The sequence below is a fragment of the Cheilinus undulatus genome, linkage group 16 (assembly GCF_018320785.1).
Source record: "Cheilinus undulatus linkage group 16, ASM1832078v1, whole genome shotgun sequence".
Classification (NCBI taxonomy): domain Eukaryota; kingdom Metazoa; phylum Chordata; class Actinopteri; order Labriformes; family Labridae; genus Cheilinus; species Cheilinus undulatus.
The window spans coordinates 27615671-27633570 of record NC_054880.1 but is presented as its reverse complement, the minus strand read 5'-3'; the positions used below and the strand labels follow the sequence as shown (position 1 = coordinate 27633570).

Here is a 17900-nt window from a genome sequence, read left to right as displayed (position 1 = left end):
CCCAACATAATGTCCAACTGTTTTTAACTATTAGGTGGAGGAAAACTCATCAGCTTCTGTCACAATGTAATAGGAAATTATAAATAACCAGCATTTAGTTCCTCATTTGTTCTACAACATTTTATGCCCCTTATAAAAAAGACTTACCATTGTTGTTTTAATGTAATGCTGCATTTAAAGCAGCTTTATTCAGCCTCATTGAAAGAGGATGTTATGGCACTTATCTTGTTCATTTTACTATAAAACCTGAGAACTGTTTCCTACAAAAGGAAATACTCAGGATATGTTTTTTCTTACATTCAAAGGTTGGATTGTTTACCTTATATTTCACTTCAGTTATATAAAAATGTAGCAGTTCTAATTTTGATCACTGATATACAAGAGAAAAGAAACACTTTCTTTGAGAGAAAATGTAGAGAAAATGAGTAATCATAGATGAATGAATCAGTCCAAATGTGGACTTGATCTTTGAAGCTACTTTATGGCTGAATCTACAGTAAATCTGATTGTTTCTTGTCAAAGCCAAGACACTTATCCAAGAGAAAAACAACAAAGAAAAAGAAATGAATACCCCTGACATCTATATATTATAAAGGAACCATGGTGATGGCTCAATAAATAAACCTGAGGTAGCTCATTCTGTGAGCAGTGTTCACAGTCGATCACGCTGAGTTTTCATGACATGGTTTCCTCACTTTGCTCCTCTTCCTCCTCCATCGTCTGTGAGGAAGATGCTCCCTGAGTGGCTGAAGACAAAAGCAGCTGCTGCTGCTGCTGAGCTTTGACCGGACAGTTGGCCACCATGTGGGAAATACTCTGGCAGCAATGGCACTTTTTGGGTTGAGGAGGCAGCTGACACTCTTTGGCATGATGGCCGGGCTCTCCACAGTTGTAGCATCTGAAATAAACAGAGGAGAAGCTAGATCAGAAAAAAAGATTTCAGTTTTTAGTTAGAGTCATCTGCTCAAAAAAAAAAAAAAAAAAAAAACAGGGTTCAACTTTTAAATCCACACATTATTTTGACCTCCTGGTGCACTGACGTTGTCATGTCTGTTTAAGGACTTGGGTTCTGAAGGTTTGCAGGTTTAAGTCCTGATGCAGCCCAAAGCATGGAACTTAAGACTAGTTCGTGTAAAGGCGCTCATTCTCTTCCTGATAAATGCTTAGGAGCCCTAGAGCAAGGCATCAAACCCTAGCTGCTTTGTCTGAGTGTATTCCTAACCTAAGAGTTTCTCTGAAAGACGAGAATTCAGAGAAACTTACATGATCAGACATGACTTAGAAAAACAAATATGTAGGAGGTTCAATGTCGCCAGCTGGCTTTCAGGACTATTGTAAAGAAAACTATGTTCTTGCCATAATTCAACAAGCTTGTCTTCTCAAAGAGAAGAATATGCCAAGATTTAGATATTATTACAGTGAAGGGTGAAAGACAGATAATCTGAATAAATAATAATGCAAGATTCACCAAAATTAAACCTGTCTGGCAGAGTGAAGTAGGCTACAAGATCTCAAAAAGCAACACATCATGTTACAATCTAAAGAAATTCAAGAATAGATGAGAAACTAAGTCATTGACATCTATCAGTCTGGAAAGGGTTACAAAGCCATTTCTAAAGCTTTCAGACTCCAATGACCCACAGTGAGAGCCATTACCCACAAATGGAGAAAACTGGGAACAGTAGTGAACCTTCCCAGTAGTGATCGGCCAACCAAAATTACTCCAAGAATGTAACAACCACTCATCCAGGAGGTCACAAAAGAACACAGAATAACATCTAAAGACCTGTAGGCCTCACCTGACTCAGTTAATGTCAGAGTTCATGATTGGACAATAAGAAAGAGGCTGGACAAAAATTACATTCATGGGAGAGTTACAAGGCCAAAACCAGTGCTGACCAAAAAGTACAACTTTTTGGAAACCGTGCGTCCCGCTGGTGTTAAACTAACACAGCATTTCATTAAAAGAACATCATACCAACAGTCAAACATGGTGGTGGTAGTGTGATGGTCTGGCACTGCTTGGAAGACTTGCCAAAACTGATGAATTCTGATCTCTGCCAGAAACATCTTGAGGAGAATATCAGGCCATCAGTTCATGACCTCGAGCTCAAGTGCACTTGGGTTATACAGCAGGACAATGATCCAAAACCCACCATCAAGTCCACATCTGAATGATTAAAATAAAATGATGATTTTGGAGTGGCCAGGACAAAGTGTGGACTTAAATCTGATTAGGATGCCATGGCATTACCTTAAACTGACCATTCATGCTGAAAACCTTCCAGTGTGGCTGAATTAAAGCAATTCTGCAAAGAAGAGCGGGCCAAAATCCTCTACAGCAATGTGAGAGATTCATTGCCAGTTATCACAAACGCTTGCTCGTAGTTGTTGCCGCCGAGGACGACACACGCAGTTATTAGGTTCAGGGGTGATTACTTTTTCACACGTTATATTTAAATTAGGGTGATGATCTGAAACATTAAGTGGGACAAATGCAAAGAATAAGATCCAAGAAAAGGGCAACTTTTTCACAGCACTGTAGACTTTAGAGCCCAGGTGTCACTGTTACAATATGGTGTTAACAATTATTTTTATTAAGGCATCATAAGTAATGAAGTAGTTTCAAAGACTAGCTGATTATCTCTTGCATTGGAATAATATTGATAAAACTCTATTTTTTGTTGGGTGTAATGCAGAAATTTCACCACCAGAGGGCAGCAAACTCCAGCTTTATTGCTTCTTCTATTAACATATCAGTAACCATGAAGTCACATCAGCTTCAGTCCGGGGTTGTGCAGCTGTTTGGGGGTTTAGCAGAATTGATCTTTGTCCCTGGAGGGATTTTCAGAGGAACAACTAAAACTTTAAAGTCTTTTTTTCTTCAGCAAGCAAAACTGACTTCAGCTTCTTAAAATTTGATGTACTACCTATATCAGGAAGTAGATCACACTCAAGACATTCACAAGCAACATTTGCCCTTAATTGTGAAATGTTAATCTATTACAAACAATCCAGGAGTTATTTTTGCTCTTTTTATCTTAAATAAAGAGTGATGAGATATTTGTGACCACATTTTAGGCTAGAAAGACTTGCTAAAAATCAAGTTGTTGCAGCATGGACACAAAAATGTATTGTTCGCCTCTGCAGAAGAAGAGCTTTTAACTTAGTTGGGATGTTTTGTCAGGATTCTTTGCCAGAATTTAAATAAATGAGCAGGAAATCTCTATGCACATGTGTTAAACTCAATCTTAAGGAGATTTCAAGAAAACCCTTAACATAAATGTGCAACAATATGATGCTGTTATGAATAACATCCACCATAATGATGTGAAGCTATCATGAGCCTTTGTTAACCTTGTTTACTGTATAGAAATCTCCTCAATGAACAATTTTTGCAGGACAAGCTGCTAGGGTTAAAACAAATTGCTACTGTTGGTTTATGTGGATTTGTCCATAAATCTATGCAGAGAAAGCTAATGATCAGCAGCTAAGTGAAATCCTGTTGGTGAATTCATTAAGGCGGTATAAATAAGGCCGGTGCGTGCAGTGTGACACAAAGAGACAGCGGCCACTTAAACAGGCAGTTAAAAATCATTGATTTCCTCTATAAAGACAATCTAGGTTTTCTGCAGGGCCTGGCTCTTTTCCTTTACTCTCCTACCATCAGCAGGAAAACAAGTAAATAAACACAGCAGAGCTGAGTAATTATAAGAGCCTCCTTTAGGAGACCACATGAGAATAGAGAGATAAGAAGTTAAGCATGAGTTCTTCCCTGTTAGCAGCAGATGTTAAATTTCAGCAATATGAATAAGTTGGTTGTATTTTAGGCCAGACCAAGGACTAAGGACTGAAAGTTTTTGGTTGTTGTGAGCTAAAATGAATTTGAATAATTGACATATTGGCATGCATCCCCATTTTTTTGGTTGAGATCTTACAATACCTCAAATATGGACAAAAGTATTTGGACCCCTGACCATTAGTGCAACAGGGACTGTAATGGCATTGTATTGTAATACATGTACTTTAATATGGAGATGGCCACCCTTTTGCAGCTCAGAGCTCTTCAGCTATAGAATCAGCAGAATTGGCCACCTTTACACACAGTGGTCCTAACCTCTATTAAATGTTTTGTAATCAGGTTTTGCAGGTCAAGTTTTTTAATTTTAATATTTGGTATCCTAACCCTAACCTTAAGCCCTACCTGAACCCTAAATATTAGACTAATGCAATTTTATTTCAAAAGCTTTAACAGTATTTCCATTCTGAGATGAACGGTCGTAAGGGTGGCCGTCAGAAATGAATGTGCTGCAGCGAGACTGTCTTGGTTTTCATCAGCATAAACCAAACTTCCTGATAAAAATCAGATTATATAACTTGGATCACAAACTAAAACCAGGGTCAGCCCTCTACGTGGGTCTGTGTGTGTCTGCCTGACTGACTGGCTGACTGCGTGAGTGACGATACTTTCAGAGCCGTACATACAGAGTTGCATTATGGGCGTTGTTCAGTTGTACTCAAAGCCGTTTATAATGGCTAATAATGAAAGATGTTTACACTCTTCTGCTGACCTGCTTCAGCATTAGTATGTGATATTTATGGGGAGAAAGGGTTAGTTGTTGTATGAGCGGTAAAATGGCTGCTCGTGAAATTATTAGCTCGGACTTAGCCGCAGCGGCAGTTTCATTAGAACTGGACAACGTGTCCTTATTAAAAAAGGGCAGAGAGGAACACTGAAAGCTTTTCATGACAGAAAAGATGTTTTCGCTCTTCTTCTGGTGTGTTTCTGCATGGGTTTGCAATCGTTACAGTTGGGGTTAGCCGATGTGTCCAATGGCTGCTGCTGGCGTGGTAGCTGTTAGCTCAGATGTAGCTGTAGAAAGGCGGCTGTTTAAACTGGAACTGGAGCACAGAGCCATATTGAAAGCTTGTCTTTGCAGAGAAGATGTTTTTTTGCCCCAACCAGCCTTGGCATCAACTTTATTCACAGAGAGCTCTGCCATTAACGATCTAAGGCAGCGGTAGTCTGTCGGCTCTGGCGGTGGGAGTTCCCACCAGTAGAGTCCATATCCACAAGATTAGCCCACATCATTTAGTCTTGTCGCTCTGATTGTCCCGTCATGAATGTGACAGAACATTCCTCCAATTACCTTTAGAGAATTTTTTGAAAAGTCCTGCCCCTCCCAAATGCTATCTATGGGAGCTTTCCCAGATTACTGTGAAATAAATTCATTCAATGGATATATGAAATAGTCTGTCTTGCGTGTAAGGTTAACTGTTTACTGCTGACAGGGCTTTATGTTTTTTTAATTTTTTGGGATCCTTCAATTCTCAACCTACAGAAATAAGGGATGACACAATTGCACACCCCAAAAACTAACCACTCCGCCAGAACACACAATTCAGTCAGGCATTTCAACAGGCATCCAAGATAGTTGCGGACTGCCATATACTAGGTTTTAACCTTGTCTTGTTTGTAATTCATTGACTTTGTTGGACAATAAAATATATATAAATGTCTTAAAGCTTCTAAGTTACATCACCCTGGATCCCCTTACAGCTGACCATCACCTCCGTCCTCCCCCCTCAGTATTGATCAGCGTGGACACCACAGCAGCAGAGGGAGTGCCTTTGTTTCAATACAGCTCTGACCTCTGAGCCCTGACCCCCGCTCCGCTTGCTGCCCCTCCTCCCACCACATCCCATTGTTGCTATGGCGATGGTGACCTCTGACTTCTCTCGGGCACCTACATCTGTTATCAGTTAAATGTGTAGGATGCTTTTTTCTCCTCTAAATACAACGTTTACGCGTGGATGTGATCAAACCTTCAGTGGGCATTTAAGGACAGGAAGTCTGTGGATTATTTTTATCACAGCCCACCATGACTGATCAAGTGCAACTTCATAAAATCATCTCACATTGATAAGATTGTCACTTAGGTTGACAAACTCTTCTTCCTTTAACTTTAATGTTCCTGAAGAAAATCACACAGAAATAAGGGGTATCCAAACAGGACAATATGCAATTTATTTTTGCTCTGAAAGCTATGAGCAGCTCACTCAGATCTTTAATATAATTAAAAGAAATCTCACTCATATTCTATATAGTCATGCTTCAAGGTCAAAAAGTGAACTACTGATTTAGTTTTCGCCAAAAGTTTTCATTTTAGCTTTTAAATTTGTGTTCACGAGTAGAGAGATGTGAGGACAAGAATGAAGCTGAACGGTGGAGCAGCTCAGGAGCTAAAAAAGCAGCGTTGGGGGTTGAGGAAACCTGGAGATTAAATGATGTATTGATCAGCTCAGCCAGCTGCTGCACAAAGAGAACATTTAGCCAGCTGAACACTTTCTGTTTCAGGAACTTCTCTTTTCAGCATGGTTTTCCTCAGTAATATGAAAGATTGTCATCATTTAAGATTATTATCTTTGCCTCATGAGATCACATTTTTCTGAAATAAAAGAAGGAAATGGAGACAAATGTCCCATTGTACTGATATCTACAAAGGAATATAACTGCTTCTTTTAAAGCTTTGGATTAGACAAGAGGGCTGTTATCACTTTTATGTCGGTTCTCTGAACCTGAGACCCCGTTTACACCTAACATTAACATCCATTTTGAGCATCAAGATGCAAAGTGGTAATCTTTAATGCTTTGTATGGACACATCTTGATGTCTGATAGCTCATACAGCATACAGAGGAAGAAGGGGATATCTTCAACCGGATTGGATTGGTTATATAGTATACCAAAATACTAGCTTAGATACCAATACCAAGTTTGGTATCACAATACTTGATACTAAGACAGTACTTGAAACTTGAAGCGAATCTGGTTGGATGCTGGATGCCTAATGGAATAGAATCAGGATGTTTACAAGGGATGGTCAGATTTTGAATGAAAGAGTTTATTAATTTCACTTAGTATTATTCCTATATTTTAGACAGAACCCTTGTCACCATAGGCAACCACACATCTTCGACCTCTTTGTTACCTGTGGTGTACCACAAGGTTCAGTTCAAGTCCTCTTTTCTATTTATATCATTCTTTTAGGTTTTATCATTCAGAGTCATAATCTTTCTTTCCATTTTTATGCTGAAGACACAGATATATCGCTCGCTGAGACCCATCTAGCCTAGCTGCTGTTTTAACTGTCTAAAGGAATCACTCAGATTCAAAGTTTCCCTAAAACGGTTGTCAGGTCCTGCTTCATTCACATCAGAACAATTTCCAAAATCAAACTCATCCTGCCCCCTGCTGATCTCGAAAAAGTCACGAACACACTATTTTCCTGGATACTTTAACCTTCGACGCTCAAGCGGGGGCTTCCTGATTGTCCAAAGTCAAGGATCATATCCAGAGGAGTTTGGGCGTTTGCTGTTAGGGTCCCTCGACTTTGGAACAACCTACCTGACAAGATAAGGCTTTCAGATTCAATCACATCTTTTAAATCATTTCATAAAAATCCATTTTAACATCCCGTTTTTAATTTGCTTACTTTTTTTATCTCTTTAATCTGCTTTTAATCCTCTTATACTTGTTTTATCTCTAATGATGATGTTGTCTTTATATCGTCTTTTCCTAAATATTTTCATCATGTACTTTTTAAACTGCTTTACAAGATCTCATGTATCATTTCCATGTATTTCCAATGCATAGAAAGACATGATTTGAGTCTAGGTTTGGCAGGTGTTGGGAAATATTACCTGTCTGACTGCATTGTGCCAACTGTGAAGTTTGGTGGATTGTTTATGGTGTGGGGCTATTTTTCAGGGTTAAAGAAAGGCTTGTGAAGGACAATCTTAATGCTTCAGAAAACCAAGACATTTTAAACAATGATACACTTCCAACTTTGTGACAACAGTTTAGGGAAGGCCCTTTTTATTCCAACATGACTGTGCCCCAGTGCACAAAAAAGGACTATAAAGACATGATTTGATGAGTTTGGTGTGGAAGAACTTGACTGACCCACACAGATCCATAAACTGAACCCCACTGAGCACCTTTGGGTTGAACTGGAACAGAGATTGTGAGCCTGGCCTTCCCATCACTCCATAATCTCCCAAAGTCTTCCAAGAAGAATGGAGGCTGTTAAAGCTGCAAAACGGGGGCCAATTCCATATCAAAGTGCATGTATTTGAATACAATTACAGCCCCTGTTGATGTAATGGTTAGGTGCCCAAATACTTTTGTCCATGTAGTGTATCTCTGTTTGTTTTCTTTAGAGAAACAATGGACTCAAATGTCCTGTTAAGCTCCAATAAGAAAACTCATGTTTCTTGTTTAATAGTGCATGGGGTCGTCTCCAGACTGGACTAACCTGTCACTTTTTGAGCGTCGTTTCTGGCCACTCTTTGGTTTCCTCTCGCTGCCCAGACATGGAGCTCCGTTTGGCCCAGTGACTCGTACAGACTCGAGTCCTTTGGAAGATTTCTTGAAGGTGAACTCGACGGCCTCGCCCTCTCTGAGGCTGCGGAAGCCATCCATGTGCAGTTTGCTCTGCATATGAGAGAGAGGGAGGTTGTTGATGTTTTCCAAAGAAAGAAGATGTGCTCATCAAAAGCAGAAACAAAGATACCTGATAAAGTTATTTAGTTACATAGTTTTTAAATCATACTAGTAAAGTTTAAAAGGATGCTGGACTACTTTCTTCTCCATTCCTCCAAATATAGAACTATTTCTTTTGTGTGTCATTATCCTGTCAGATCGCTGAAGATCCACACAAACATACAGCTTTATGATGTCAGGATTAGTGTCTGTGTCTGAACAATTTCTAACTTTTACAGCAGGTGGAGTTCAAACACTTTTTGAGTTTGAAAAACAACTTTACACTGCCTGCTTAATAGCAAAGCGCAGACAGACACAGTGCAAAAACAATTGGTGAGTACAAGGAAGCATTTAGTAGATACATTTTACACTCTGGGACTGTTGCAGACTGAAATAGAGGTACAAGAGACTAAGTAGCGAGCTGAAATTCTAGAAAACCTTATCAGGCAGAAACCTTGAGAAGAGTGAGGCTCATGCTGAACAGCCATCTGCCAAATCTGCATGTTTTAAAGAGATAGAAAGAAATGAGAAAAAAGAGAGAAGAAGGAGATGCAGAAAAAGTGAAAAGAGAAATAGATAAAGAGAAAGACAAAAAGGCTGTTAGGGCTGACTATGAGGTCAAATGACCTTGACGTTCATCTTTGAAAAGTCTTGGAAATCTGTGCGAAGTTAAGAGTAGATGATGAACATGAAGCCCAAAGACCTTCAACGTATGATTCAAAGAATCTGATCAGTTCATCATTTTATCAGAGTTGCCTTAAAGTGGCTCACCTAATTCAAAAGAGTTCCAGCCAATTGGTCCTATAGTCTCAGCGAGGTCTCTTTGAGTGCAGTGAATGTGTCTCAAGTGACAGTAGTATAAAGACACCTGTCTCTGGAGGGTCCAGTCACTGGTTAATCAGTATTCCCGGCAACCATTACACCATAAAGACAAAAGAACACTTCATTCCAAGGTACTGAACACCCCCTGGAGTTCAGTTAAATTCATCATCAAGAAATGGAAGGAATATGTCACGTGTAAATCTGCCAAGATCAGGCTGTCCTTACTAACTGAGTGACTATGCAAGAAAAATGCAAGTGGGAGAGGCCACCAAGACAGCTTTGACTACTCTGAAGGATTTACAAGCTTCAGCAGCTGAGATAGGAGAGACTCTGTAGACAACTGTTGCCCAGGTTCTTTGCCAGTCAAAGCTTTGTGGGAGAGTGGCACAGAGAAAGCCACTGTTGAAGAAAACTTGCATTAACTCGACTAGAGTTAAGGCATGTGGGAGAGTGCATGGTCAAGTCGAATGAAGTTCTTTGGTCTGATGAGACCAAAATTGTGTTTCTTTGCCGTCAGAAAAGACACTTTGTTTGACTGACAGCAAACTATGCACATCATCACAAACACACCATCCCTACTGTGAAGCACCGTGGTGGCAGCATCATGCCGTGGGGATGCTTCTCAGTAGCCAGCCCTGAAAGGCTTGTGGAGGGTAAAATAAATGCAGCAAATAAAGGAAAATCCTGGAGGACAATCTTATTCAGTCTGCAAGAGAACTTTGGCTTGGGAGAAGATTTATTTTCCAGCAAGACAATTACCTGACAAATACAGAGAAAGATGCACAGAAATGGTTTAAAGACATCAAGGTGAAGGTTCTGGAGTGGTCGAGTGAAAAACCCAGACCACGATCCAAAAGAGAACTTATGACTGGACTTGAAAATCGTTGTTTACGCCTAATCCCCATGCAACCTGACAGAGCTTGAGAAGTTTTGCAAAGAACAATGGGGTAAAATTGCAGTGTCCAGATATGCCCACCAGATTGAGACCTATATACACAGACAGGCTGTGATTTCAGCCAAAGATGCATCTTCTAAATATTGACTTGAAGGGGATGAACATTTCTAAAGTCACTTATTTTACACTACATATTTTTATTTAACTGACATTGTAGAAATCTGTTTTCGTGTGTGTGTGTGTTCTTGTAAGTTGTTTAGGCAAAATTTCAAAATGACTGATTCATAAAATCAATTAAAGTGTAAAACATCCAAGGTGGTGAATACTTTTTATAGGCACTGTATATATGAACAAAAAGGTATGTTCCCTTAAAAAATCATCCCAGATATGCTTGAAGCAAAAAAACAGCAGAGCCCTGTCCACATTTGACCAACTCATCATTCAAACTTCAGCATGTGTGGTGTGTAATTTTTGATCATCAACCAGTTGCTGATAGTGAAGTGAACCTTTTGTTAATATTTTTTCAAACTATGATATTGAATGCTGTCATTCATCATGCCCACATACTTTTCTTCAATTGTTTTAAGTATATTCTACAATCTTTCACCATTCAGGAGCTTTTTGATTATTGGTTTACTTCAAACAGGTCGATTAATGCACAGAAATACTGCAGCAGGAAGTGAACGGTCCGAAAAGCTTTTTTTACACAGTAGGAGTCAGCTGTGATAAATACCCCAATCAGAGTCTCACCTGGTGCACGAAGACGTCAACCGGCTCCTGCAGAGGAGCGCCGTCTCTGCTGCTCATGGAGAGGAAGCCGAAGCCCATCCTCACATTGAACCACTTACAGACCCCGCTTCCCTGAGCCACGGCCTCCCCTTCCTCCTCTTCCTCCTCCTCTCCCTGCACCCAGCCTCCTGAACAATAACACCAGAGATACACAATGAGAATGATGGTTAAGAGGGATGATTTTAGTAAGCATTACTTTTCTGTTAACAGAGCAACCACATGACCACAGGACAAAAATGTGAGTTAACAGTATTTGCTCATTAGCTCTCAAAGTCTCCAGTTCTTCTGTTGGCATTAGCAACAAAAATACTCATTTCAGGACGCCGATGACCACAATATCTCACACAGATATGCTTAAGAGGCCTCAGACGCCACTATTGCATTAGGGGACCTTTTCTTACAAAGCCCAGTGTTTCTGTAAAGTTATTTTAAAACCAAGTGCTTTGAAATGTGCAGAAGCAAATGTAGAAACGAAGCAACACAATCCAAATAAAAACAAGACCCAGAAAACAAAACAACCAACAGGCAACAACACAAAAACATCAGCAAAAAACAGTATGGCTGCAGACCGCTAAGGCTAACACTAACAAAGCTACTTTAGCCACATAAGCTACATAGGTAACAGCTGAAAACTGTACGCCTTTTACAGTTTTGCAAATCTCATAAATCCTATTCACATTAAAAAGCATTAGCTTATGCTGCATTTGCTAAAGCTAGTTATGCTACATTATCTACATAGCTACAAAAGCACGGGCTATGTTTGCTAAAGCTTATGATGCTAAAGCTAATGTAGCTAAACTGTTTCTCATAATTATTACATAGCTAGCGTAGCTTCATTGGCTTTAGCTAAAGCCAACAAAGCTAAAGTAAGCCACCACTTCTAAAACAGGTCTATACATAATTTAAACCCATTATAGACCTCTGATCTTTTTTCTGTTTCTGAAATGTTGCTGTGTCATGTTTGCAGTGTGGTTGGTTCACAAATATAACTGAAAGACTTTTTATGAAGGAAATTTAATTAAAGAAAAAAAAAATTTAAACTGAAATACATTGTGCCGGCAAATAACTTCTCTTCCGCCCTCACAGAGGTGCGTCTCACAGTAACGGTCTGCAAGAGGGGGCGTCTGAGAGTAATGGTCTGCAGCCAGACCCCTCTGGCAAAAACCCCCACCACTATAAAAAATCAAATAAAGACCCAACCAACACATTTAATGTAAAAAAATACAAGAACCCACACATCGTAAAGGACAACATAATAAACCAGGCAACAGCAAGCCTGTGGTCAGGGGGTTTCAAAGGGTTTATAATAACCCTCCCTTATAGCCAAAGGACCAGAATCTGAGTCTGATAAACGTATCCCTTTATGTAGCAACGGTCCGTAATTTTACACTAAACCAACAAAATAAAACCTCTAAACAAAAACAGAAGTCTGTATCTTGTTAAAAACACCACTTTTGTGTTAATGCCTTTCTTTGCCAAAACCCTTTTTACTCTTCCTTCGTAACTGATGTCCATACATTTTTTTATATATAGATGACCAGTTTTTATAGATGCATTTATATATATATCAAACTGCCGAGACGATCTGACAGCATTTCGTATTGACTGATAAATCAGGTTTTATTTCATGTCAAAGAGGTTAATCTGAATGTATCTCCTATCAAGCTGGAAAATGTATGACTTGTAACCTGTTAGCAGCTTGCTCACTGAGCTAGTGCACTGCTCTACGGTCTCTTTAAAATGCACCAAATAAGTTCAATTATCTCAACGTTACTTCAGCACATTCCAGACTCAAATATTAGGAGTTTCACAGACATAATGGAATACAAAGGAGATTCCCACAGGAATGAAGGGACTACCAATTGGCAAGCTTCTGTACCAAAGTGAAAAGTGATGTACAAATAAATAAAATAAATAAAATAGCTTTTTTACATGTGTCTACTACACTGTTTGTGAGACCAAACAAACATTAAAGATAAAGACTGAGACCTTGTGCAAACATAGGCAGGTGCACATGCAAACAGTGGAGCTGGCCATTTGGAAAAATCAAAAACTCAGCTTACAGTGTTTATCATCTTTTATACAACTTTTTGGGCTTTCAACATCACACTTAGCACTGGCTTCTCCTTTTCTCCATCGTGCACAATTAATGTGCTCACACTGTACAGTCTGATGGTCGTCCATGACCTGAGTGCTCACACTGTTTCCATGGTCTGCAGGTAGGAATATTTCCTGTTTGATTTTTTCCTTTATTACTGTGGGGGTTGGAGGGCATTATGAAGTTATTCCTGCTGTTGTCATGATGATTTAAGATGCTGTCTGACAGTTTACAAAGGAAAAAATACTCCAAAGTTGAAGATCCTGCTTGTGGTTCCGCTCTCACCGTGGGAGTGTCTGGAGTCGTACGACCAAAATAAACATGTCAGAAATCCATCCAACCAGCTGAGAGCAGCTGCAGCTGATCGGGCTGTGATCAGGACGTTGAATCCCAGTACACAGCACGACAAACGATCTGAAGGTAGGCCCGACTTCCAAGTGAGTCGTGCAACTGAAATGTTATAGCTGACTTGAATGAAATTTGCAATGTGTATGCTCAGCTTAGTTTCAAACAATACCAAAATTCAAAATGGAACAAAAACTGTTTTACTGCAAATTATGGAATTTTAAAAGTAAGACCAAAAGAAGAGGTTAACTTTGACAGCCCTATTGAGTATTTTTTCAAACACAAAAACATTTCAGGAAAAAAGGAAATGAATTCACCAAATTGTGAAACAATGAAACCTTTTTCAGTGAAGAAAAAAATTGTGCAGCACAAGAATTTGAAGAAGCATTAAAAAAGTTTGTGAAATGCTGAACCATTCATTAAAAGAAAAAAAATACATATATGTATATATATGCATGTATATATATATATATATATACATACATATATATGTATATATGTATGTATATATATACATATTAAATTTTTTTTTAAAAAAAGGGGAAGGGGAAGGGCGAACACATTTTTCAAAATTCTCAATGGAATTTAAAAAAAATCAAGAAAAAATATTTTTGTGTAAAATGAATCATACAACCCCACCCCCACCCCCAACCATACATAAATAATTCCAAAATGTGAAAAATATAAAGAAAACCCACAAAAAAAGAAATGAAAAACATTTCATGAAGCAATAGAATGAAAATTATTTTCATGTTTCTTTAAATATTTTTGCTTTTTTTAACGTTTTTGCTGTTGACCCCCAGGGCCGCTGTAGTACTACTTCCACATCAACAAAAGCACATGTTTCTCCCAACACTTATATATATTTTAGACTAAATAACACCCCATCCTTTATTTAGTGAGGAAATAATGAGAAAAACAAGAGGAATTTTAAGCCATCCGTCCCTATTTTCCATCACACGCAGACCTCTCTCTGTAAATAATCTCCTCATACCTTCTGCCATGGTTGGAGGTGTCCACAGCCTCCTGCACAATCTGCACAAATATCAGATGAAATAAGGTGACTGCATGCTGGACATCGCTGCTCGATTTCTCCTTGTGTGACAAAATGTAAATCCTCCAGGAGAAGCGGTGTGTTGTCCTCCCTCTCTGCTCTCTTCTTCACAATAAGCAGAGGAACCCCAGTGACCCTCCTGCCTCCTCCAGAGCTTTGGATGACACTCACACCCAAGAGAAAACTCCGCCCACGGTCACTCTCCACACACACACACACAAAAACACACAATACCAAACCTATATGTAAGGCGTTCTGAAGATAGATCTCAAATTAGACTCTCAACGACAGGCAGAGCTGCAAATATTGAAAAGAAACAGATTATTCAAGAATTTCCTTCCATGTTTTTGAAGTAAAATCTGCACATTTTTGCTTTTTGAGTTGTAAAAGGGGAGAGTAGAGCAGAAAGAGAGGATGCTTTTGTTCCAAAGATTGTAGAAAAAGTGAGAAATGATGACACATTTAATGGGACTACACACAAAAAGCAATAACTGAACCAAAATCAAGCAATTTTTAAGAAGCAAGAAAACCTCATATAAGGCAGGAAGATAGATATAAAAGCATGCAATGCCTTTAAAGCATAATATGGACACTTTTCAACGTTTTGCTCAAATATTCCTGCTGTTAATCAATAAAATACCGGGGATTATATCATATTCAATAAACAGGTGTTTAAAAAGTACAGTCTCAGCCAGTTAAGTCCTGTCGTTGCTTTTTTATGTTGTGCTGGAGGTTTAAACTGATTAGAAGTTGAAATTTAAACACCACATGGCTCTCCTGGCTCTACCTATTCTGGATGAATCACGTTGGATACAGGAGAATAAAGCGGCTTGTATTATCTTTTTGCTGAGATGATTCATGTTCCTCTGTTACTGGACAAAAAAACAAAAGCCATACGGTGGGCTGTTTGAGTCATTCACCTATACTCATTGAATAGGATATAAGATGATCTTAAGCTGCTGCAGAAGACCACAAACCTGCTCTCATTACTGCTGAGTCATGCATCTTCCGGTAATTCTACACAATTACACACATACATGCTCAAACACACGTGTGTACAGACAGAGCAAGCTGTTCGTGAACTTCCTGTGAGAGAGTTGAGCTTAATGTCTGGATGCATCCTCCCTAAGATCCATGTCCCCAGACCAAATAAATACCCATAAAAGACCAACATACCCTGTTTTTCATGCCTCTGCACTGATTTGTCTGTGTATATGTCAGACAATATCACTGCCATGGATGTTGCTAAGTCAAACTGTACCACATCTGAGTTTATAGTAAAGTAAAAGTGGTTCTGTTTTAAGGTTTGAACACATGGTGACCAGATTCATGTCTTCATAGCAAGCCTGTGTATTTGTGGGGATTTTGCATGAGTCTGTTCTGTGTTGCCTGATAAAAACCAAATGACCCCTCCATTCATGCATTTGATGGTGCAGCAGGAGGCTCTCTCAAAGACCTTAGAAATGGAAAGTGCACCGGCTGCCGCACAACAGCGCAGGCCACCCTAAGGTGACCTGGGTCAACCAAAAGGGATTGTGGGAACAAAGCATGGCACACGCTCATTCAGTCCCTATTAATGAATGAAAACACACAAAAACACAACACACATTGATGCTTCAATGACAATGTTTCAGTCCAAACTTTACAAATCAAAGTGTCCTTAAAATCCTGCAGCATTTCTGATGAGTTTGTGTTGATGTTTGGTTTTAAACACACCTTGTTACTGAACGCTCCGACCTCTCCGTGCTGCAGAGGAGGACAATAAGCAGAGGCCCCTTGAGACGCCTGTCAGCTCACCTTTCACCTCTACTCCAGAGGGAAATAAATCAATACAGCTGATCGATAACAAATCTATAATGTGCTGCCATGTTGTGACAGATATCCCTCCCACAACTAGCCTCTGGGTGCTGAAGGCTCTGCAGACCACCGCAGGGAAAAACAGGCAACAATGACTGGCTGAAGCCTTGTTTGTCAAAGGAATCTGTCTGTTAAAGCAACACGACAAGGTTTAAGCTGGATGGAGGCTGTCATCAAGAAAAAACAAAAACATTTAAGATACATATAGAGTTCTGTCATTCTTAGTTTTATTTTGTTGTTAAAGGAAACAAACTGGTACAGGTTAAATATATTGTAAACCTGCAGAAATAAATAATATTAACAAAAGGGCAAAAGGGCAACTAAGTGCCAATCTACACTAAAGCTGGCATTGTTTTTGGGTGACAAAGTAGTAGGTAGCTGCTTGGTTTACTAAGGAAAGAGTGAGTTACAACCCCAATTCCCAAAAAAAAAAAAAAAAAAAAAAAAACTGGAGCGCTTTGTGTGTATCAGATGTTGAACCTGAGATATTTTACCATTTCATGGAAAATATGAGCTCATTTTGAATTTGATGGTAGCAATAAATCTAAAGCAGTAGGGACAGGGCAACAAAAGGCTGGACAAGTAAGTATCAATAATGGAATGAGAAAAACAGCTCGAGAAGCATTTTTCAAATCAAAAGGTTAATTGGTGATATATCTGGAATATGACTGGGTATAAAAGAAGCATTTTAGAGAGACAGAGTCTCTCAGAAGTAAAAATGGACAGAGGTTCACCAATCTGAAAAAAAATGCATCTAAAATGCCACTGCATGGTCAGAGAAACACTTTCAGAAATCACTGCCCTCAACACAGTTCATCATGCCCACTACAAATGCAAGTTAAAGCTGCACCATGCAAAAAAACAAAGCCATAAGTGATCATCATCAAGAAATTCCACCATCTTCTCTGGGACAAGGCTCATTTATAATGCACTGAGACAAAATGGAAAACTGTTCTGTGGTTACTTGAAGCAAAATTTGAAATTCTTTTTGAAAACCATGGATGAAAACCAGTCAAAGAGTCCAAGTGCTGAACTGGCCTGCCTGCAGTCCAGACACTTCACCAACAGAAAACATTCGGAGCACCATAAAAAACTGCACTACTATTATCACCTTTATATGTGTTATACATCTCTCTCTTCACTGCCATTATTCTTGCAAATACTTGTGTTACAGTGATCATTGCTCCATCTTTTAACATCATGCTGACATCTATAATCATTATCAGAACCGTTTCATTGAATCCAACAACAACATGACTTCATTGCTGTATTTATTAACAATAAGGTAACATCGGTCTTTATTATGATATGATATAGTCTTTATTATCATATCTATGATTAAAACTGGACTATAATAATAGGCCACACCAGAGAGTACGGTGTAGACCTACCCTCTTTGTAAAGTGTCTTGAGATGACTTCAGCTATGAAATTGGCACTATACAAACAAAGGACTGATCTAACGAAAACTCCAGCAAAGACAATCCAGGAATATTG

The 17900-nt window shown here is 39.1% G+C and overlaps 1 protein-coding gene across 1 annotated transcript; it reads right to left on the bottom strand.

The window, feature by feature from the left end:
• Positions 1-675: 675 nt before the first annotated feature.
• Positions 676-14497, bottom strand: LOC121524185 (protein lin-28 homolog A-like). Its single transcript, XM_041809461.1, has 4 exons — positions 14488-14497; positions 11012-11178; positions 8318-8496; positions 676-898 (listed from the first exon to the last, which is right to left on the bottom strand). The coding sequence occupies exons 1-4, from the start codon at positions 14495-14497 to the stop codon at positions 676-678; spliced, it is 579 nt and encodes a 192-aa protein (XP_041665395.1).
• Positions 14498-17900: the final 3403 nt, after the last annotated feature.